General features: G+C 37.0%; 1 protein-coding gene across 1 annotated transcript in view; it reads right to left on the bottom strand.

The window, feature by feature from the left end:
- Positions 1–21,042, bottom strand: part of RAD54B (RAD54 homolog B) — a 95,371-nt gene that overhangs the window by 2,622 nt on the left and 71,707 nt on the right. The window contains exons 8-13 of the mRNA XM_061171828.1: positions 16,889–17,028; positions 13,080–13,370; positions 9,906–10,081; positions 2,765–3,026; positions 1,177–1,243; positions 792–989 (exon numbers count right to left, since the gene is read on the bottom strand). Of these exons, the coding sequence (XP_061027811.1) occupies positions 792–989; positions 1,177–1,243; positions 2,765–3,026; positions 9,906–10,081; positions 13,080–13,370; positions 16,889–17,028 (1,134 nt within the window). The remainder of the gene's footprint in view (positions 1–791; positions 990–1,176; positions 1,244–2,764; positions 3,027–9,905; positions 10,082–13,079; positions 13,371–16,888; positions 17,029–21,042) is intronic.

The following is a 21,042-nucleotide window of genomic DNA, read 5'->3' on the forward strand; positions in this document are numbered from 1 at the left end:
TTCCCATTTCAGAAAAGAGGACTGAGAACCATTAAGCTAAGGATTCAACTTTAGAAAATAAGAAGAAAAAAAAAAAATTAGATAAATACAGGGGAAAAGAGAAATAATAAGAGAAGAAATTACTAAAATGGAAAAAACATACTATAGAGAAGATGAGTGTGGATTATATAAAATGTAAATTCTTCCATGTTAGTCTTATACAGTTTTACTTCTTAAACCCATCTCAACACAATTCATCAAGTGACTTCCAACTACTGGACGTTGCTTGCTCAAGTCCTACTCCTGATCCAGTACCTATTTGAATGGTATTAATTCTGGAGGGTTGACGCTTTCAGCCTCATTTAAGCAGCACGAGCAGTGCATGAAGCACTGAGAAGTATGGCAGCCCATGCTTACTGCCCCAGAAAATATGACCTCATTAGGAATGAGTTCTACACAAAATAAACAGTAGGATTATTCTGTCAAGTGTTATGTTTTTTGTGAAATAGAAATAAGGATTAAAAACATTTGCCTAATTCTGAAGTCATTATTATCAGGATTTGAAAGATTTTACCAACAGGCTAAATTTTTCACAACTGATTCGGAAATAAGAAGCTAAATTGAGAGAACTAATAAGGTTCTAACTAAAATTTTCTCAAATACCCATGTGGCAGCTGCCCTGTGACCTGAGGAAAAAAGAAAACTAACATATGCAAGGGGTAAATATTTTAGTTATTCTGTATCTAAATGTTTTCAACTACTAAAGAGAGACCAATTAACTTTACCATCATAACAATTAAAATACAACTAACCTGTATGATTTTCTCCTGTACATTCACAGTCAAGCAGGTCATGAGTAACACAATGTGAACTTTCATGTAATGTGAACAAATTTTTAAGTTCTTCTACTGAAAACTGAATATGATCACATGTCTTGGTTAGGTCTACAACTGCCCCAGAAAGACCTTGCTTACTGATCTGCCTTTGATAGATCTTTTCTTCTATTGTACCTGAAGAGAAAACATTCATTAGATTTCCTTCAGATCTTTACATCTGTTATTTTTGTAGGGTAAAGCATGTTTATTAGTATACTAGCTAACAAAATAACAGTATTCCTGATACTGAAGCACAGATTAACAAAAAAAATCTTTAATTATTCAAAGGGAATACATTTTTGTCACACTGAAGGGTTATTACCTGTGGTTAGGAGTCTGTAAATATGTACAGGATGTTTCTGACCATCTCTCCACACTCTAGACATTGCCTATAGAAAATTAATGAGAATTCTGAGAGTACAAGTAGAAACTAATAATAACCCTTCCCACATAAGCAACTTGCATTAATACATTTAAGATTAGGAATTCTAGATTTCACTTACAGCTTCAAAAAGCAAAGCCCAGGCATACCTAAGCATTCTCCACTTCAAATTTTTTTCCTGGGATAAAGAAAGGGATGAATGAACACTCACTGTGGTACTGTAAAATAATTACAGGGTGCCATGCAACAGTGAGAGGGTCTATCTGCATCAAAAAATGGGACAGCGAGTTTGGGCAGTAAGAATGCAAAGAATCAAGTATAGCACAGCACGGAGGGTTTATTCTCAGTCCAAGAGGCTAATGATTCACCCCTGAGGAATCCCTAGGATACCTGCAATCAGCTCAGGCTCTAGGTAGATCTCTGTGGTTTTAGGATTTATCAATGATACTGTACAGTAAAAGGTTGATGTTCAAACCTTGCACATTCCAAAGAAAAGTCTGGCCTTCAACCAGCTCCTGGAAGCCCTGGAATATCCTGCCCGATAAGAGCATCTTAGTTTACCTGGAGCCTTGGGCCACACCAAGTAGTTTATGCTAACAGTGTGATTTAGGTGGGGACTTGGGCCAGTTGACCTCTGTAGGGATTGGAGACTGAGCAACTAAGGTCAGTCACACAGGTATTCATGCCTACATGACTGACCTCCAACAAAAATTCTGGACACCAAGGCTCAAGTGAACTTCTCTGGTTGACAATATTCCATATGTGTTGTCACTCATTAATGTTGGGAAAATTAAGTGTTGTTCCATACAAATCTAGTGGGAAAGGACAACTGGAAGCTTGTGCCTGGTCTCTCCTGAACTCTACCCTATGCCCCTTCTACCTGTGTTGATTTTAGTCTGTATCCTTTCACTGTAATAAAACTTAACTATGAATATAGCTGTTTTTCTTGATTCTGTGAGTCCTTCTAGTGAATCACTGAACCCGAGGGTTGTCTCCAGGTCTCCTAACCCAGATACCATATGAGGTGCAAATCCATAGGTAGAAATCTCAAAATACATGAAAATGGACTGTATTCTGAAGAAAACCAAAGGCTGCTTCTGAAATATTTCCCTAAATAAGCTAATTTTATATCTTTACCATACCCTGCACAAACACTGATCATAGCACCTGTAACACTTTATTGTCTTCCCCTGATGGTCATGAGGATCCTGAAGGCCCAACCACACAGTATATTCGAGCCTGGAGACATAGAGGTTTGGGTGTGAATCCTGGCTCTGCCTCTTATAAGCTATGTGACTGAGAACAAGCTTCCATATCTTCATCTGTAAAACAGGGCTTAGAATATCCACACTTGTAGGATTATTGTGAAGATTAAACAGATGTAAAGCACTTAGCAGAGTGCCTGATACAAAATAAGGGTTCAATATGCAGCAGTTATTATACATCATCATCATCCTCGTATCCCCAGCAGGCACTGTATCCCCCATAGGCATTCTATAATGTTTGTTTAATGCATAAACAGTCCTACCTGGATATCAGTGGCTGGATTCCAATCAATGTCATAGAGAATTAAGTGAGATCCTCCAATAAGGTTAAGTCCCACACCACCAGCTTTTGAACTTAACAAAAAAATAAAATCAGAAGAGTATTTACTATTAAAGCCATCAACAATTTGTTGCCTTTGAGAGATCTGTGTTTGTCCATCAAGTCTTGTATAAGCATATCCATGACGCTTGCATACTTCTTGTAAAATATTCAAGGTTTGTGTATAGTTGGATACCAACACCACCCTGTCAATCAAAAAGAAAGAATCTTTAAAAAGAAAGAATCTTTACACACAATTTAAAAGCAATATTAGATTTTTTTAATTGAAGGAAAATACCATAATAATACTATCACTGATATTTATAGAACATCCAACAATGACCTTGTACAATTAAAACACAGATTCTCCTTCAAATTCAATTTTAAAATCAGTATCTAAGAGGGAATTCCCTGGCCATCCAGTGGTTAGGACTCTGCACTTCCACTGCCAAGGGCACAGGTTCAATCCCTGGTTGGGGAGCTGGGATTCCCACAAGCCACGTGGCCAAAAAATAAAAGTCAATATCTAAGAGACTTCCAGCATCAAGGTAGTGGAGTAAAGACCTTTCTGCTTTCTTTACCTCTCTTAAGTCACCCTAAGAACAGCAGGAGAATAAGAAACAGAAATACAAACTCTATCTTTAATGAAACAGGAGACATTTATATATGAAAACAGAGAATAGTGGAATGGTGACCTGCTTAGGAGTACAGAGAAAGTGAAACTTAAGTGCCCAAAGAGAGAGATTCCAATAAGAAACAGGTACAAGTTCATTCACACCATAGAATCTCGTAAAGGCAGCTCAGAAGAAAGGAGTTTAGACTGGAGCTATTACAAGAGCACTGGTAAGTAGAACCCAGGCCCTCATCCCATGTAACTAGTTGGCTTTTCTTTCTCAACTAGAATGTTTATTCTCTGGAGAAAATAAACCAAAGAAACTTAGACCAGGGAACTCTAGAAGGCAGGGATATAGTGACAAACCAAAATGAAAGTCTGCATAATGGATGGTAAGATCCCAGTCCCCTTTTTCTGCCAACTCCCAGAACACCAGCAGCCAAGCATTCCTCTCACATTCCACACCCCAAGAAAGATATTATTGGAAGATTCATCTCTGGAATGACTTACTTGAATGACCCCAGAGAAAAGGTCCACAGATAGGGAATTCCCAAATAAAAAAGCCAGCTCGCTACCTGTTACCTAACGCAGGTCAGCAGTCCACAAGCCCTGCCCGTGCACACACAGCATTCAGTTAGTGTTTTACTGCCTTACTCTTAAATATAAATGGACACCAAGGGCCACCAGCTACTTGAAGCCAGCCTCCAACACGAAAAATATAAACCAAAACAAATAAACAGAAAAAAAGAAACATGAATAAAACAGAGCAACGGAGGAAACAGAAGACAATTTTAAGGAAATAATTAATACCCATATAAGAGATAGCATTCACAAGAAGAGGTGGCAATAAAACAGAACAATCAAGAATAAGAAAATTATCTTGGAAATTTAAAATGACAGCCAAAATAAAAATTTAATAGGAGATTTAGAAGAAAAAAAGAGAATCTTCCAGGAAATAGATTAAAAAGGAAAAGTGATGACCAATAGGAGAGGAAAGATAAAAGAATTATAGAATCAATCCACGAGGTTCAATATGTGACTGACAGAAATTCCAAATAAAACAAAAGAAAATTGTTTTGAGAAAGAGACTGCTTCCCAGACATGGGGTCTTAAGATTAAAACGACTTACTATAGAGTTTTCAGCTCAATAAATGAAAACGTGATCCATATTAAGGCACATCAAGATTATAACTCAGGACTTCCCTAGTGGTCCAGTGTTTAAGACTCTGCGCTTCCACTGCAGGGGGCAAGGGTTCAATCTCTGATCAGGGAAGTTCTGCATGCCACGCGGTGCGACCAAAAAATAAATAAAATAAAATAAAAGCCATGGGAAGCTATTAAAAAGCATTATCATATTTAAAAAAAGATTATAACTCAATGTATAAAGAATGAAGAAAAATTGCTAGAGTTTTCATGAAGAAAATATGGAAAAGACAAGAGATAGCCGTGTAAGTACATGGTCTGGCAACATACCATGGGAGCTGGTGACTGCCTCTGAGAAACAGGATGCAAAGGGGGAGAGATGGAACTATGAACTCCTGTTTTTTTTAATGATAAGCCCTTTAACATTTTGATAAAATAAAAATTTTAAACAATAAAATATGGTAAAAAGTAAAACCAGAATTTATCTAATAGCTAAAGTTTGATAATTAAGCAAAAAATAAAAAACAGATCAAGAATATTTCCTCCAAGTTTTATAACTAGTGGGATAATTATTAGCACTAGAAATTTTAAAAATAAAGCAAATGTTTAACAGTTAGAATTCTCTTAATTATCTATGCTAACAAGGTAAAGATAATGTATATTTGTATTCCTGTATCAGTTACCTTTGACTACATAACAAACCAAACCAAAACTCAGTGGCTTAAAACAACAACCATTTATTTTATATTTAGCTCATAATTCCGTAGGTTGGCAGCTTGGGCTGGGCTCAGCTAAGAGGTCCCTCTGCTGGTCGAGGCTGTGCTGACTCAAGCATCTGCAGTCAGCTGCCAAGTGGACTGGGAACTGGCTGACTGGTGAGGGGCCTCGGCTGGGAAGCCTCATCTGAGTTTCTCAGGTCTCTTACCCTCCAGCAGGCTAGCCCAGGCTTATTCACATGGTGACAGAAAGTTTCCAGGAAGCACAAAGGAGGACAAGCCCCACTGCACAAGATCTTTTCAAGCCTCTTCTTGTGCCATGTTTGCCAGCACCTCATGGACCAATTCAAGTCACGTGGCTGAGCTCAGAGTCAGAATGGTAGATCACCCAAAGTTACCCAGCAAAGGAACATGGATATAGGGAGGGAGAATTTAAGACCATTTATGCAATCTGCCAAAATTCCTATACTAATAATTCAGTCAATTTTTTCCTTCCTTTTCTATACTATTACAGGGATGAATAACATTATCTAAACATAGTTTTTCTGATACAACTTTACTGGACTGGAGGAAATCTGGCTTTAGAATATTTTCCCCCAATAAGTTCTTACAAGGCTAGATGTAGATTGATGGGATAGGTGACTATCTTGGTAAAGAGTCTTGGACAATCCCCTTCCAGAGGTCTAGAGCCCCCCCACACATACATACCACTTTCAAACAAGGCTATTATTTTTATGGTCACTATACTGTCCCTGAAAGCAGCTGAAATCTGTAGGCAAGGCTGCCATGTCAGGTAGAGTGCAAGCTGCACCCAGCACAAGAGTGTCCAACCAAGAGATGCACGGGGGGTGGAATTCGGCATGAACTCTACTCTCCAAGCCATGAAGGCTAGTGCGTGAACGCAACAGCCAGGAGGGAAGAGGAACTTTTTAAATTTTGAAGTATTCTTTTTAAAAATTCCATAAAAGGGCCACCAGCCAGACAAGCCAGGGGTTCTCAGATATGCCTCCACCCAATTCTAATTCATCTCAATATGCACAAAAGCACTGTAGAAGAGTTCTGCCTGTAGACCTAAAATAGAACTATCCAGTTCTAGTTAACAATAACACAGTAGGTCAGGTGTAGACAGTAATACTATCCCTGAAGTCAAACACTGTGAGCAACTTCTAGCTACATATTTTAAAGGTTTAGGAGATGTTTGTGCATAGGCAGCTCAGATGTGGAAAACCTGGCCTCTATACCCAATTGGCCATAAAAAAAAAAGGGGGCTACAATTCAGTAACAACAACAACAAAAAACAACCCAATTTTAAAAAATGGGCAAAGGACTTGAATAGACGTCTTTGAAAGAAAATATATAAATAGTCAACAGGTACATCAAAAGATGCCCAACATTACTAATTACTAGGGAAATGCAAATCAAAACCACAATGAGGGGCTTCCCTGGTGGCGCAGTGGTTAGGAATCCGCCTGCCAATGCAGGGGACACGGGTTCGTGCCCTGGTCCGGGAAGATCCCACATGCTGCGGAGCGGCTAGGCCCGTGAGCCACAACTACTGAGCCTGCACGTCTGGAGCCTGTGCTCCGCAACAAGAGAGGCCGCGACAGTGAGAGGCCTGCGCACCGCAATGAAGAGTGGCCCCCGCTCGCCGCAACTGGAGAAAGCCCTCGCACAGAAACAAAGACCCAACACAGCCAAAAATAAAAATTAATTAATTAATTAAAAAAAAAAAAAAACCCACAATGAGATATCATCTCACATCCGTTAGGATGGCTACTGTCAAAAACAAAACAAAACAGAACAGAAAATAGCAATGCTGGCGAGGTTGTTGAGAAATTGGAACCTTTGTCCACTGTTGGTGAGAATGTAAAATGGTGTGGCCGCGCTATGAAAAAGATTATGGAGGTTCCTCAAAAAATTAAAAAGAGAATTATCATATGATCCAACAATCCTACTTCTGGACATATATCCAAAGGAATTGAAAACAGGGTCTCAAAACGGTGTTGGTACACCCATGTTCACAGCAACATTATTCATAATAGTCAAAAGGCGGAAGCAACCCAACTATCCATCGACAGATGAATGGGTAAACAAAATGTTATATACATGCAGTGTAACATTACTCAGCCTTAAAAAGGAAAGAAATTCTGACATGCTACAACATGGATGAACTTTGAGGACATTATGCTAAGTAGAATAAGCTAGTCATAAAAAGACAAAACATCATATGAGTTCACTTATATAAGGTACCTATAGTAGTCAGATTCATAGAGACAGAAAGTAGATGGATGGTTGCCAGGGGCTGGGAAAAAGCAGGAATGGGGAGTTGTTATTTAATGGGTATAGCTCAGTTTTGCAAGATGAAAAGAATACTGGAGATTGGTTGCACAACAGTGTGAGTACACCTAACACTAATGAACAATACGCTTAGAAATAATTAAGATAGTAAATTCATGTTATGTGTATTTTACCACAATTTAAAAAGAAAGGTCCACCTCTTCAGATAATGTGAAGCAACAGAACAGTCTGTGCCATTGATGGAAGTGCTATTTCTTCTTTCATCGGACAAGACAGGATTCAGTTTTCTTAGGATCCACAGGCAGTCAAAATGACTCCAACCCAACCCCTACCCCCAAATTATATTTTTCTTCCTCATTCCTTCCTTCCCACCACAAGAGGGGAACTTTCCTCTAGAACATCTTCAAGGATAAATTCTCACACCTACAGTCACACTTGATCTCTTCTCATTTACTCTAAAATTCTGTTCACTCATATTCCTTGTCCAACAATAACCACCTATCCCATGTTCTGAAAAAAGGGAAAAACAGAATCCAGTGAAGAGAAGATGCAAATAAAAGTCTAACTAAAAGTTTATACTCTAAGTTCAAACTGGGTCACAATCTGCATACAGATACATACATTACACATGCTTGTATATATAAAATATTATCTAATAAAACATTTTAATCAAACTGTATTACAGAGTTCATAGAAAGTTTCCTTATTTTAGTCACTTTATTATTATGAAAAATAAATCTAAAAATTTTCACAAGTCAAATGATACTATTAATGCTCCAAAAAGGTTAAGTAGATTCCTTGACAATGAAATATAATTATTATTTTGCAATCTTTTCTCTGTGTTTTTGCCTTAATTCAAAAACAGTTTGAATACCTCCTACAAGAATAATTAAGACATAGTCCCTGCACTATAGGTGCTGACACAGAAGAGAACTAATGATTACAATATAACGGGAGAAGAGCTCCATTAGAGGGAGGTACAGGATGCTAAGGGAGTACAGAAGAGGGGCATCTAACTCAATATGAGGCCAGGGGCTTCTAAGAGGAGAAAGCATCTGAGCTGAGTCTTAAAGAAGAGAAAGTTGGCCAGAAGAATGAGAAGTGGAGGTACACCAGGCATAGGAACCTGAAACAGGTAAGAACAGAGGGTGAGAAGCAGAGCAAATTACAGGTTTTGCAAATAGTCTGGTATGATTGGACCATATGATAAGTGTGAAGGAGTCAAGAGGTATGAGGCTGGAAAAGGAGGCACCACCCAGGTCATGAAGAGTCTTGCTCAATGTGCTATAGTTTAGAAATTTCTGGAAGGCAACTAGGAATCTTTGAATTATTTTTAAGAAAAGGAGTAACATGTTCACATTTGTATTTAATATAATTTAGGGCAATACTGATATGCAATGGGATTGAAAGTAAGAGGGACATAGTTTATAAGATACCACCACAACCCAATCAGTAATTACAAGAATCAAAACAAAAATCTTGGTGCTGTACAGCGTAATTAACACAACATTATAATTCAACTCTACATCAATAAAAATTAAATTTTTTAAATAAAGTTTAAAATAGTTACTAAAAAAAATCTTGGTACCTGAAAGGAAATGGATTCCTGAGTTTAAGAAATAAAATCAATAGAATAGAATGTAGTGACTGATGACATTGGGAAAGTGAAGGAGAAAAGTAAGTCTAGAATGACGAGTGTTTTTTGCTTGCATTATGGTACCATTCATCAAGCCAAGGAATAATGAAAAAGGATCAGTCTTGCAATGGCAAAATGATAAAGCTGGTTTGGTACACGAGAAGTTGAGGTCCAGACAGATTTAGATGTCCATTAAATAGAAAGAAGGATGTGGAAACTAGAAGAGAGGCTTGGACTAGAGATACAGATTTTGAATCAACACTATGTGGATGACAGCTGAAACTATGAGGAGTAGAGCTAAACCAGGAAGGGTGTTTAGAGTGAGAAGGAGGCTGAAGAGAAGGCCCTCAGGAGTATCAACATTTCAGGACAGAAAAAGAACAAAGGATTCTGAAAGTGATAAAGAAACGAGTTAGGTGTTATAATATCAAAAGACATCTCTAGGGTTTTTTAAATATATGTATTTACATTTAGTTTTTCTTAAATAAAAACTTACAGACACACTGTTAATGATAAGTTTACAAAAGACTGGGAGCTAACCATGCCCCCAAAGAAGAAAACAACTTATTTTTAATGTTTTCTTCTTTTCAAAAAAGGCAGTGAGGGGAGGGAATAAGGACATAGTCTAAGCTGAAATTCCATAAGCACTTACAAGTGGTTTATTAAATTGACTTCTTACTTTTCACCAGGACGAAGTTCGTGGATAACAGCTAAGAGCTTTGACAGCACCTGTAGTTTTCCTGACTCTTCCTCAGTAAACATGAGCGGGTTGTAATCAGCGGGAAACACATTTATCAAGCCTTCATATAGATTCCTTTCTTCATTCTCATCCCAAGTTGAGCTGCATTCTTTTTCCTGTTCAAAAGGATGACTGTCAATACTGGTTCATGTTTTTTTAATCGGGAGGGGAAAAATGCTAAAATTATGGGGAAAAAACTGAAGATTAACAGCTACCTGAAAAGCCCAATCTAATTGTTATGTAAATCTCCATAGGTCACAATTTGGTCATTTTTGATTATAGAGCAGTTCTAATGCTGTCTCCAAATGCCTGTTCCCTGAACCCCACAAGCGCAGTATCATTGCCGATGTGTGATTGATGGGGAGGTGGGTAGCAGAGAAATAAACAGGAGGAAAATAGAGGGCAAACAGTTCTAGGAAATCTATCCTCTCCAAAACCCTGAGACTTCTCATCCTTGCTACCTTTTTCTCTCTTCTTCCCTCCTTCCCTCCCTGCTATTACTTTTCTCTCCCAGTTTTCAGGCTCACACAGCACCTCCCAGGTGATACTCAAAATCAAGCACAAAGGTCCACTCAATCTTATCAATTTCTTCTACAAGAAGGAACAATTCTGCCAAGAAGTTAACAGAGAAATCTGTTGTTATTTATAATATTTTGTTTATTTTACCAATAGTTTTTATATAATCTTATTCCAAAGAGATTATCACCACCTCTGAAATTCCCCCTCAAACTGCCTAGCTGACATGTGAACACATATTGGAGATTACATTTGTTAATGACTGCATCACTTTTTTAGATAAAATTTCTGGGATTGGCAGTTCTCCTCACTCTCTCCCACATTTACCAGGTTTATCACTGTTCTTGAAACTTTGTTCAACCTACTATCCCTGTCTGGAATGCGCCATCTTTTTTTTGCCCAATTATCCCAATCCTATAAGTACTTGAGGACCCAACGCAAATTCCACCTGATTACTCACATGCCCCCTTTTGGGGGTCATTGACTTTTAACCTTTATGGTTACACAGTACATTTCAACTTTGAATTTATTTAATTGTTCAATTAACTATATACTTTTTAAAAATAATTCCCTAATATTTTAATGTGTGTTGTAATCCTTCTTTAATAATACTAGAAACATCTTAAGGGCAGTGAATCAAGTAGTATAAAATGCTGGGCACAAAGTACTAATTTTAATCTGGCTTATTCCCAAAACATAGCAACGTTTGGGTAAAGTCACTTGATTAAAAATACTTGGAACCCTAAGATATTTACATAACTGGGATATACATGAGAGGAGAGATGACTGCTGGCTGCTTTGGCTTAGGTTTCCTAAAATGCCTACACCTTGGCGAGGTTATCAAAGGACCACAGACCCAGGGTCTTATCCACAGCTTTTCATGTTCAGAAACTTGCATATGCTTAAGCTCTAGGGAAATGAGCCATACTAACCAAATTGAGACTGAATAAATCAGAATATAAATTTATTGACCTATAAATGAGACCTGCCTGTTTAAACCAACTGGTCTATGCATTCTGTCCTATGAAAGGTGCATGGGGAAGCCAAATCATTAGCAGAAAGTTGTCTGGTGAATATTAAATCAAAATACAAGGGAGATGAATGATCTTAATGCACAAGTTCTTAGCCAGGAACACATAATCAGAATCACTTGGGAGAGCTTTTTTAAAATCTTCATGACTGGGTCCTACTCTCAGAGAATCTGAATCGGCTCATATGTGTCTAGGCTGGACAAATGTAGTCTTAAAAGCTTCCCTGAAGACTGTAATGTATAATCCTAATTAAGAATCAACTAACAGATAACATCTTTATGCTGAGACAGCCTGATGCATGGAGGTGCATCACAGAGATTTACCAGTTAGATTTCTCACATCAACTAGACAAGGCAATCTCTTCTCGGACTCTCTGCAACCCAATACTCTTCAGTTATGAGTTGTAATATTCAGTTATAGTTGTAACAAAAATGCATCAAATTGCCACAATAACATTATCAGGAAGTTATTATTGTCTCTGTCTTTCAGTTAAGACAAACTAAGGCTCACAGACACAACCTGGCCACGGTTAAACTTGCCTTTAGTTAAACAAGTAGTAGAGTAGGGACTGATACCTAGTTCTAACACCAAAACAGAAAACTCTCACTATACCCCAAACTGCCTTATGTTCATTAATATCCAAATGGTCAGCTCAACTATGTAGCCATTTAAAATCATACTTGTAGAAGGCATCTAATTTGGGGAAATGTCCAGAATTTATTTAGTAATAATAATAATAATAGATTTTTAAATAATAAGCATAGCATCATTAGAATTAAGTTCCTCTAGAAAAGACTACTTATGAATATCTTTGAGTCCGTTTCCTCGCCAAAAAATGGGGATGGTAATAATAGTACTTACTCCATAGAATTTTGTAAAGAATAAATAAAATAATACTGGAAAAGTACTTGGTATTTGGTACATGGTGTTTAATAAGTATTAACTAAGATTATTAATACCAAATGTGGTTTTCTGTGGCTGGAGAGCTTTATCTCTTTATAACAAATTATTCAAAGTGGTATTGCCAGGTCACAAGATACATAAAATTTTAAGGTTTTTGATACATATTGCCAAACTGTCTCCCAGTTGTACCAATTTACATTGTAACCAGTAGATGATCTTTATTTTCTTGTGATTTTTAAAATTTTATAGATTTCATGCAACAATCATGTATCACTTTTATAATGAGGAAAAAATAAATTATTTCTTAATGGTAAATTTTGTATTTGTTAGCTCCAAACAAACTGACTGGCTATATTAATATAAAATAGGAAGGGAAACCAGGACCCAGCATTAGATGAGGCGCCAAAGGGCAGGGGGCACACACTCTAGAAGGCAGAGCCTCAAGCCCATTTCATCCCTCGTTCAGCTCTATGAATATGGGCATGCTCTGAAGAACAAGTAGAAGGCTGGATAAACTCTAAAGAAGAACCACACTGGAGAGGCTGCACAGCTTTTGGAAAACCCACAAATGCAACCCCAGGGATTAGTCTCATCTGCCCTCTTAGGTTCACATGACACAGAACTCTCAGCTCATATTCCTGACACAGGCTCATACACTCCTTACCTTTACTGAGCTGAACAAAAGGCAGGGGTGATTGCACAGTTTTTTAAGAGCTCCAATACATATTAGATGAGAACTATTTTCCAACAATCCTTGAAGACAGAATCTGACAGCCTGAGAATCCAACAGTTTTCGATAAAGTTCAATCTGTAGGGCTCCTGGTCGGCAAAAGACTACATTCTCTATCTTAGGTGGGAGATATTTATTTATGACTTCTTGGGTTCTTCTAAGGACAAAGAGCCCAGTGAGGCAAGTAAGTTCAGCTGCTCTTCGCTCTCCTAACTCCTTTTCTTCCTATGGAAAAAGAGCAGACTTAAAAGTGTTTTAGACAAAAAAAAAAAAAAAACCACTGGGCTGGCCAAAAAGTTCCTTCAGTTTTTAAGTAAAAATAAAAGACACATTTTTCATTCTCACCAAGATCTTTATTGAACAACATATTCACCGTTCTGTTCCACTACCTTCTGCCATTTTTCAGGCAACTTCATAATTCCATCTTCCCAAAACTTTGTCTTTTTGAGCAAAGAACTGTTCCAGGTGCCTTTTACAGTCTTCTAGGTAAGTGAAATTTTCTTCCACTAAGAGAATTTTGTAAAGCCTGAAATAAATGGAAATCCTAAGGTGCAATGTCTGGTGAATACGGCAGATGAATCAGAACTTCCCAGCCAAGCTGTAACAGTTTTTGCCTGGTTATCAAAGAAACATATGTTCTTGCGTTATGCTGATGGAAGATTATGCGTTTTCTGTTGACTAATTCCGTATGCTTTTCGTCGAGTGCTGCTTTCGGTTGGTCTAATTGGGAGCAGTACTTGTTGGAATTAATCGTTTGGTTTTCCGGAAGGAGCGCATAATAGAGGACTCCCAATCCCACCGTATACACAACATCACCTTCTTTGGATGAAGACTGGCCTTTGGTGTGGTTGGTGGTGGTTCATGTCACTTGCCCCACAATCTCTTCCGTTCCACATTATTGTACAGTATCCACTTTTCATCGCCTGTCACGATTTGTTTTAAAACTGGAACGTTTTCATTACATTTAAGTAGATAACTTCATGTGGAAATACGGTCAAGAAGGTTTTTTTTTTTTTGCTTACGTGGAACCCAAACATCAAAGCGATTAACAAAACCAAGCTGGTGCAAATGATTTTCAATGCTTAATTTGGATATTTTGAGTATGTCGGCTATCTCCCATGTGGTTTAATGTTGATTAATTGTTCTCAATTAATGTCTTGATTTGATTGCTATCAACTTCAACTGGTCTACCCGACCATGGAGCATCATCCAGCGAGAAATCTCCAGCACGAAACTTCGCAAACCACTTTTGACACGTTCGATCAGTCACAGCACCTTCTCCATACACTGCACAAATCTTTTTTTGCATTTCAGTTGTGTTTTTACCTTTCTTGAAATAATAAAGCATAATATGCCAAAAATGTTGCTTTTTTTCTTTCATCTTCAATATTAAAATGGCTACACAAAAAATCACCAATTCTGATAAGTTTTTTTTTAAATGCACGCTGATATGACAGCTGTCACAATACAATCTAACAAAATTGTTTCGAATGAAGTTAAAGACAACTAAGCGCTACTAGAGCCAAATCTTACAGAAAAAATCAAATGAACCTTTTGGCCAACCCAGAACATGCAGTTAAATGAACATTAAATATTTTATAATGATCAACCATTTACTAATTGCTTCCCTTCAGGTTTTTTTTAAATAAAAGAAATGAAATACAGTTTAGAATAGACAAATCAACAATCATCTCTTTAAATGTTTAGCATAATCATTTAATTAAGTGAAGTCACAGTCTCCGAATCCTTGTTTGTTTGGTTATTGCCACCATTGAGAACCACTGGAAATCAATAATCCACAAACCGAATTGTCTGAAAGTAAGCTTTTATGAGAAGACTGTAACAGTACATAGTCTTAAAATCATTATCAAAGCACTAATAGAGCAAATTCTTGGAAGAAAATATTTTGACAAGTAATTGATCCTAAAACTAAGCTTACAAGAAATTACTGGCACAAGGCACTGCTGACTCTTTCAAAATCATTACACATTGTTCGTTAAATAATAGTACATTTTTAAAGTCAAAATACAGTATGAATGAAATTTATGTTAAAGTTCTCTACAATAGGGCACTTCCCTGGTAGTGCAGTGGTTAAGAATCTGCCTTTCAATGCAGGGGACACGGGTTCGATTCCTGGTCCGGTTAAGATCCCACATGCCACGGAGCAACTAAGCCCGTGTGCCACAACTACTGAGACTGCGCACCTAGAGCCCATGCTCCGCAACAAGAGAAGCCACCGCAATGAAGAGCCCGCACACCACAACGAAGAGTAGCCCCCACTCGCCACAACTAGAGAAAGCCCACGCGCAGCAGTGAAGACCCAACGCAGCCAAAAAATGTAAATAAATAAATAAATAAATAAATTCTCTACACAGAATCTTTTGAGTGTATAGAACTTCATAGGGAAGCTTAAAATAAATCCCATATGTACATATTTGTTTCTATATAAATCACAGAAAATTTCCCTTATATTTTAAAACTATTCTCAATTTTTATTACAAAATAATTGGTTCACTGGAGAAAGGTCAGAAAATATAGTTATGCAAAAATTAGAAAATTAAAGCCAACTTTCATCAACCAGAAACAGCCAATGCTGCCAAGACTTTTTATGTATATCTTCAAAACCATTTTGTTTGCATAAATATGTAAATATATTAGATGTTTTTATTTTTATTTGTAACAAAAACAGGATCTCAAACTACAAAGCTTCATGGGAACAACCAACCAGTTTGGCTTATCACCATATTCCCCAGTGTCTGGCACTTAGCATTTGGCCCACTTTAGGTATTTAATATGTAAGTGTTGGGTAAATAAATGAATATGATTTTATTTTTAAATAATATATCATAAACATTGCCCATTCTATTAAATATATGCATAAATCATTATTTGTTCTTTTATATATATATATAATTTTAATTTTATTTATTTATTTATTTTTGGCTGCGTTGGGTTTTCGTTGCTGCATGCGGGCTTTCTCTAGTTGTGGCGAGCAGGGACTACTCTTCATTGTGCTGTGCAAGGTGCACAGGCTTCTCACTGCAGTGGTTTCTCTTGTTGCAGAGCACGGGCTCTAGGCACGTGGGCTTCAGCAGTTGTGGCTCGTGGGCTCTAGAGAGCAGGCTCAGTAGTTGTGGTGCATGGGCTTAGTTGCTCTGCGGCATGTGGGATCTTCCTGGACCAGGACTTGAACCCATGTCCCCTGCATTGGCAGGTGGATTCTTAACCACTGTGCCACCAGGGAAGCCCAATCATTATTTTTTACATAGTTCCTAGTTCATGGAAAATGCTCAGTAAATATTTATACCCAATTTTAAGGCTTTTGATACATATTGCCAAACTATCCTCCAGTCATACCAATTTATATTCCAATCAGTAGAGAATAGTACTCCTATGTACACTTGCTATTACAATGTAAATCTAACCAACTAAAACATCAGTAGAAAAGTACGAAAGTTACTTCATGGTTATTTGGTTTACCTTTTTCAATACCAGTAAAGATGAACGTTTTTATGTGTTTTACTGTCATTTATAATTCTCTGTGAAGTGCCTATTTATGAATCTTTTTAAAGTGATAGTGTCATTTTCTAAAGTAAGAAATGCAAAAGGAGTTGAACGACTGTGGGTAAAATTTTAAAAATCACTCTACTAATTTACTTTTTCCTAAATTAAAATAATACCCAAGTTATGAATGATTTTCCCAAACTGCTCATTTTTAACCTATTTATTGAAGTAAATTATACCTCAGAAGCAGAAGGTTGTCTCGATTTAATAATGGGTTCTTCATATATTTTTCTATAAGATGACAAAGAGCCTAATATTCCTGGATTTACAAAATCAATTAATGCAAAAAATTCTTGGAGATCATTCTGAACTGGAGTACCTAAAGAGATAAAAGTGATGAGAGGTCAAGTTTGTGTTTTACAGTATCAGGTCTTTATAGAAATTTGTACTCTCTTCCCTAAGAACACTAAATACAAGCAAAGTCTCAAACTAAGAAAGACCAGCTAAATCAAGTTTTAAAAAGTTAATAATCGTATAAAATTTTAACTCTGGTTTTAACTGTGAACTGAAGTCTATTTAGTACAGCATTTTGGCTGAGTATAGGCTCTAGAGTCTGACTGCTTGGGTTCAAATCCTACCTGCATCACTTATTCTCTGAGTAACCGTGAAAAGTTACTTACCCCAATTTTATTTGCTGTAAAATTAGGATAATAATAGCAGCTCCTAGGGTTGTGAGGATCAAATGAGTTAATTCATATACTATTGTGCCTGCAGCACAATAAACATTCCATAACTGTTAGTTGTTATTATTATAATTGTGTGACTCTGGACAAAGTTGCTTAAGCTCTTTTAAGTTAAACTCGGGATTTTTTTCACTTATAAAAGTGGGAAGATAATAATTTCCCAGTGGTATTACAATGAAAAGTAAAGACAATGGATGTGAAGTGCCTGACATTTAGTAGACACAGTGAAAGGTACCTATTATTAATACCTTACAAAGTTATCGGATAAAATTGGGATCTTCATTGATCCTAAAGACTGACACAGACTGTAATAGATTGATATACCCTGCACATACTACATACTCAATAATATTTGGCTAACTAATTTTCAAAGAGACACTAGCATGTTTCAATAATTATAATAATATCAAGTGAACATATATATCAGCATAGTAAAACAGCATAATTTCAGATGAGTTTCAAATAACAGACTACAAAAAGTTGTCCAAAGATATAAATAATAGAAGTAAATAAAAATGCACTTATTTCAGTAACAGACAACACGAATTTTTACAATGTTAAGGAGTTTCATGATCACTTCCTTTGAAAGTAAATGCATAGACTCGAGGTTGGACCAATGTTTACTAATTTTTTTAATACACCTAGTTAGTTCTAAATTTTTTTAGACACATCACAGAATTAGAAAAAATATATTTATATTGGTATGCATTTTGTTAAACCTTTAAAAGAATATCCATGACAATGATTAATAAAAATAGGGGGAATGGGAAAAGCAAGAAGGAAAGAAGGGAACGAAAGGTAAAAGGATCATTGTGGTTGGCTTCCAGACAGTCATCCAAATGATGAATCCAAGCTAATCATGGTAGTTCTACCCCTTCGCCAATGACTGATGTAAGAAAGGGTTTGTCTTAGACTGGGTTCTCAGAAGCAGAGCCTGAGATAAGGATTAGGCTACACATGATTTATGGAGAAATTATTCTCAGGAGAAAGGGAATAATGGAATCAGAAAATGCAGGGGAAGAAACTAACAATTTAGCTTGAGCAAAATTACAGGGAGCCTTAGAGCATAAACTGCATTATAAAGTTGCTCCTGAAATTATCCTGAGGCAAAGGAGCTGGCATTTTACTTGCTCCTCTATACGAGTCAATCATTGACCAAGCTGCAGGGGAGAGAAGGACCTCTCACTCAACCAATGATAATTCTCCAGAAAAGGCAGGAGACATGGGTTGTTTAATCAACAGTCCCAGCAGCTATGGGGTGGGTCCAACAGCCCAGAAAAGGGGAGCTCGTGGGGCACCGACAGTTTCCACCAACAGTATGTGACCCATCCTGTCCAATGAGATATAAAAGGAAGTCAGGGAGGAGCCTGGGATAGTGTCCTCACCCTTAAAGATGGAGATAAAGGCAGAGCCAGCCCCTGTTCTCCTTTAAATATCACCACATCTAGATGTGATGTCTGTAACTGCTCCGGCCACTTGTTACAAGCATGAATATGAAGTCAACACCAAACATGGCACAGCAGAGAACAAAAAGAATCAGAATCCTTGACAACACTGTTGAGCTGATGTATGCCCACCCCTGGAACATGCCCTAGCTCTAGACCTGCAGTTATGTGGGAGAATAAGCACATTTGATCCACATATCTGTTACTTACACCTGAAATCACGCCAACTGATACACAAGGGAAAGAGGCAAAAGCAAAACTGGAAAAAAGAAAGGCAGAACATAAGAAGGGGATCAGAAAAAGGATTTAGGGCAGAAAATAATAAGGAAAAAGAGTAAAGAAGAAAAAGAAAAGAAAAGATGGGCCTACAAGATAGCCAATACACTAGTATAGTATCATTCTGAGTTGTCACAAATGTTGTCTAGAAGTAGTTTAGTCCCCAGTTCGCTGCTTTTAGTATTCTTTTCTAATTCTAGACTATGCAGAACCTGTAGAAGAAGCTAAATAATATAACATTAATAAAAGTCAAGCAGCAAAGTCCTGTGACAAGAAAAAAGGAAACACTAAAGATTTTCAAGTAAAGTTTGTATGTTTACTAAAACTATTTTCAGGGCTATGGAAGTGCAACTTCTAGGGAAATTGAGAGAACTCTTTCTCTTTCCCTACCTCTATCCCAGCAATAAAAGCTTTTTCTTTGTTTTATTGTTTACTTTTTAAGGAGACATAAATCTACCACCCAACCTAAGTACTGGAACATTGCTAATAACCTACATCTATATCCGCATCTATTATCTCCATAAAAAGCTCTAAGAGCTCTTTATACATATTCATACATGTATCTTTCCTTCAGGTCCTATAATTCCACTTCTAAGAATCTATATAGAAAAGTATGTGCTTGTAGATATCCATCACCATATTTCAAAATTATGCACTATCATAGGAAAATGTTTACATTAAGTGTATTTTGATGTGCATGTGTGTCTATGAATAAAGACGGATTTTGTATGTATATATAAAAAAGAAATATGTATGTATGTTCTCTGTGTGCATGTGTGCATGCGTGTGTGTGTGAATAACGAAAAATGACAAAATGCTAATGGCTCATTAAGAAACTGAGATTGAAGGATGATTTCCATTCTCTAGTTTCTAAGCATGCTATAATATAGCAATATGTGTATGTATCTGCATGTGTCTGTGTCTGGTATATATTTTTAACTCTCACTTTTTAATGAGAATTTTGCTTCAAATCTCAGATTTTTCTTTTTTATAATATAAAGAAAGGATATCTAACATCTAATGAAGGATATCTAACATAATAAGATATTGTGGATTGAACTGTGTCCCCTCAAAATTCATATGTTGAAGCCCTAATTCCCAATGTGACTATATTTGGAAACAGGGCCTTTTAGGAGGTAATTAAGGTTAAAGAAGCTCATAAGGGTGGAGCCCTAATCCAATATGACTTGTATCCTTTCAAGAAGAGAGAAAGACATAGGGATGCACACACTCAGAGAACAGGCCATGAGAGGACCCAGCGAGCAGATGGTCATCTGCAAGGCGAGGAGAGAGGCCTCAGGAGAAACCAAACCTGCTGACATCTTGACACTGGACTTCCAGAACTGTGAGAAAATACATTTCTGTCATTGAAGAAATTTACCACCTAGTCCGCAGTATTTTGTTATGGCAGCCCTAGAAGTCTAATACACCTCTATTAAATTTTAATTTAATTTAATTTAATTTTAATATTAAAATTTCCAGTAAATATTAACTAAATATTCTTCACAGCACTGGGCTAGATAGCAGCAGGAAACAAAATCAAAATTACTTTCATTTGATTCTTAGATAGCTTCTGAGCACCTATTATGTATGTAGCACTGTACATACTCATATACAAATGTTACTTCCTAATAAGACACAAATCATCTTGGGAGTAAGATATCCTGCCACTATAAAAAAGAAGAATTTATTCAGGCAATTCTAAGGAGATAAAACCAACTATAAGTATTTCTAAATGTAAGAGGTTAGTTAGTGCTAGTTTTCACCTACATTCACAGCTCAGGAGCAACAAAGACAAGGACAGGAAAGCAGAAACAAGATAAAGAAGACAAAGTACGAATAAAGGGGGCAATGCTAATTCCGCAAAGGAAACAATCTCACTGGTCATCATCAGGACAGTCCTTCTGAATGAAGTCCCAGAATCATTTT

Source organism: Eubalaena glacialis, chromosome 17 (genome assembly GCF_028564815.1).
Source record: "Eubalaena glacialis isolate mEubGla1 chromosome 17, mEubGla1.1.hap2.+ XY, whole genome shotgun sequence".
Lineage (NCBI taxonomy): Eukaryota > Metazoa > Chordata > Mammalia > Artiodactyla > Balaenidae > Eubalaena > Eubalaena glacialis.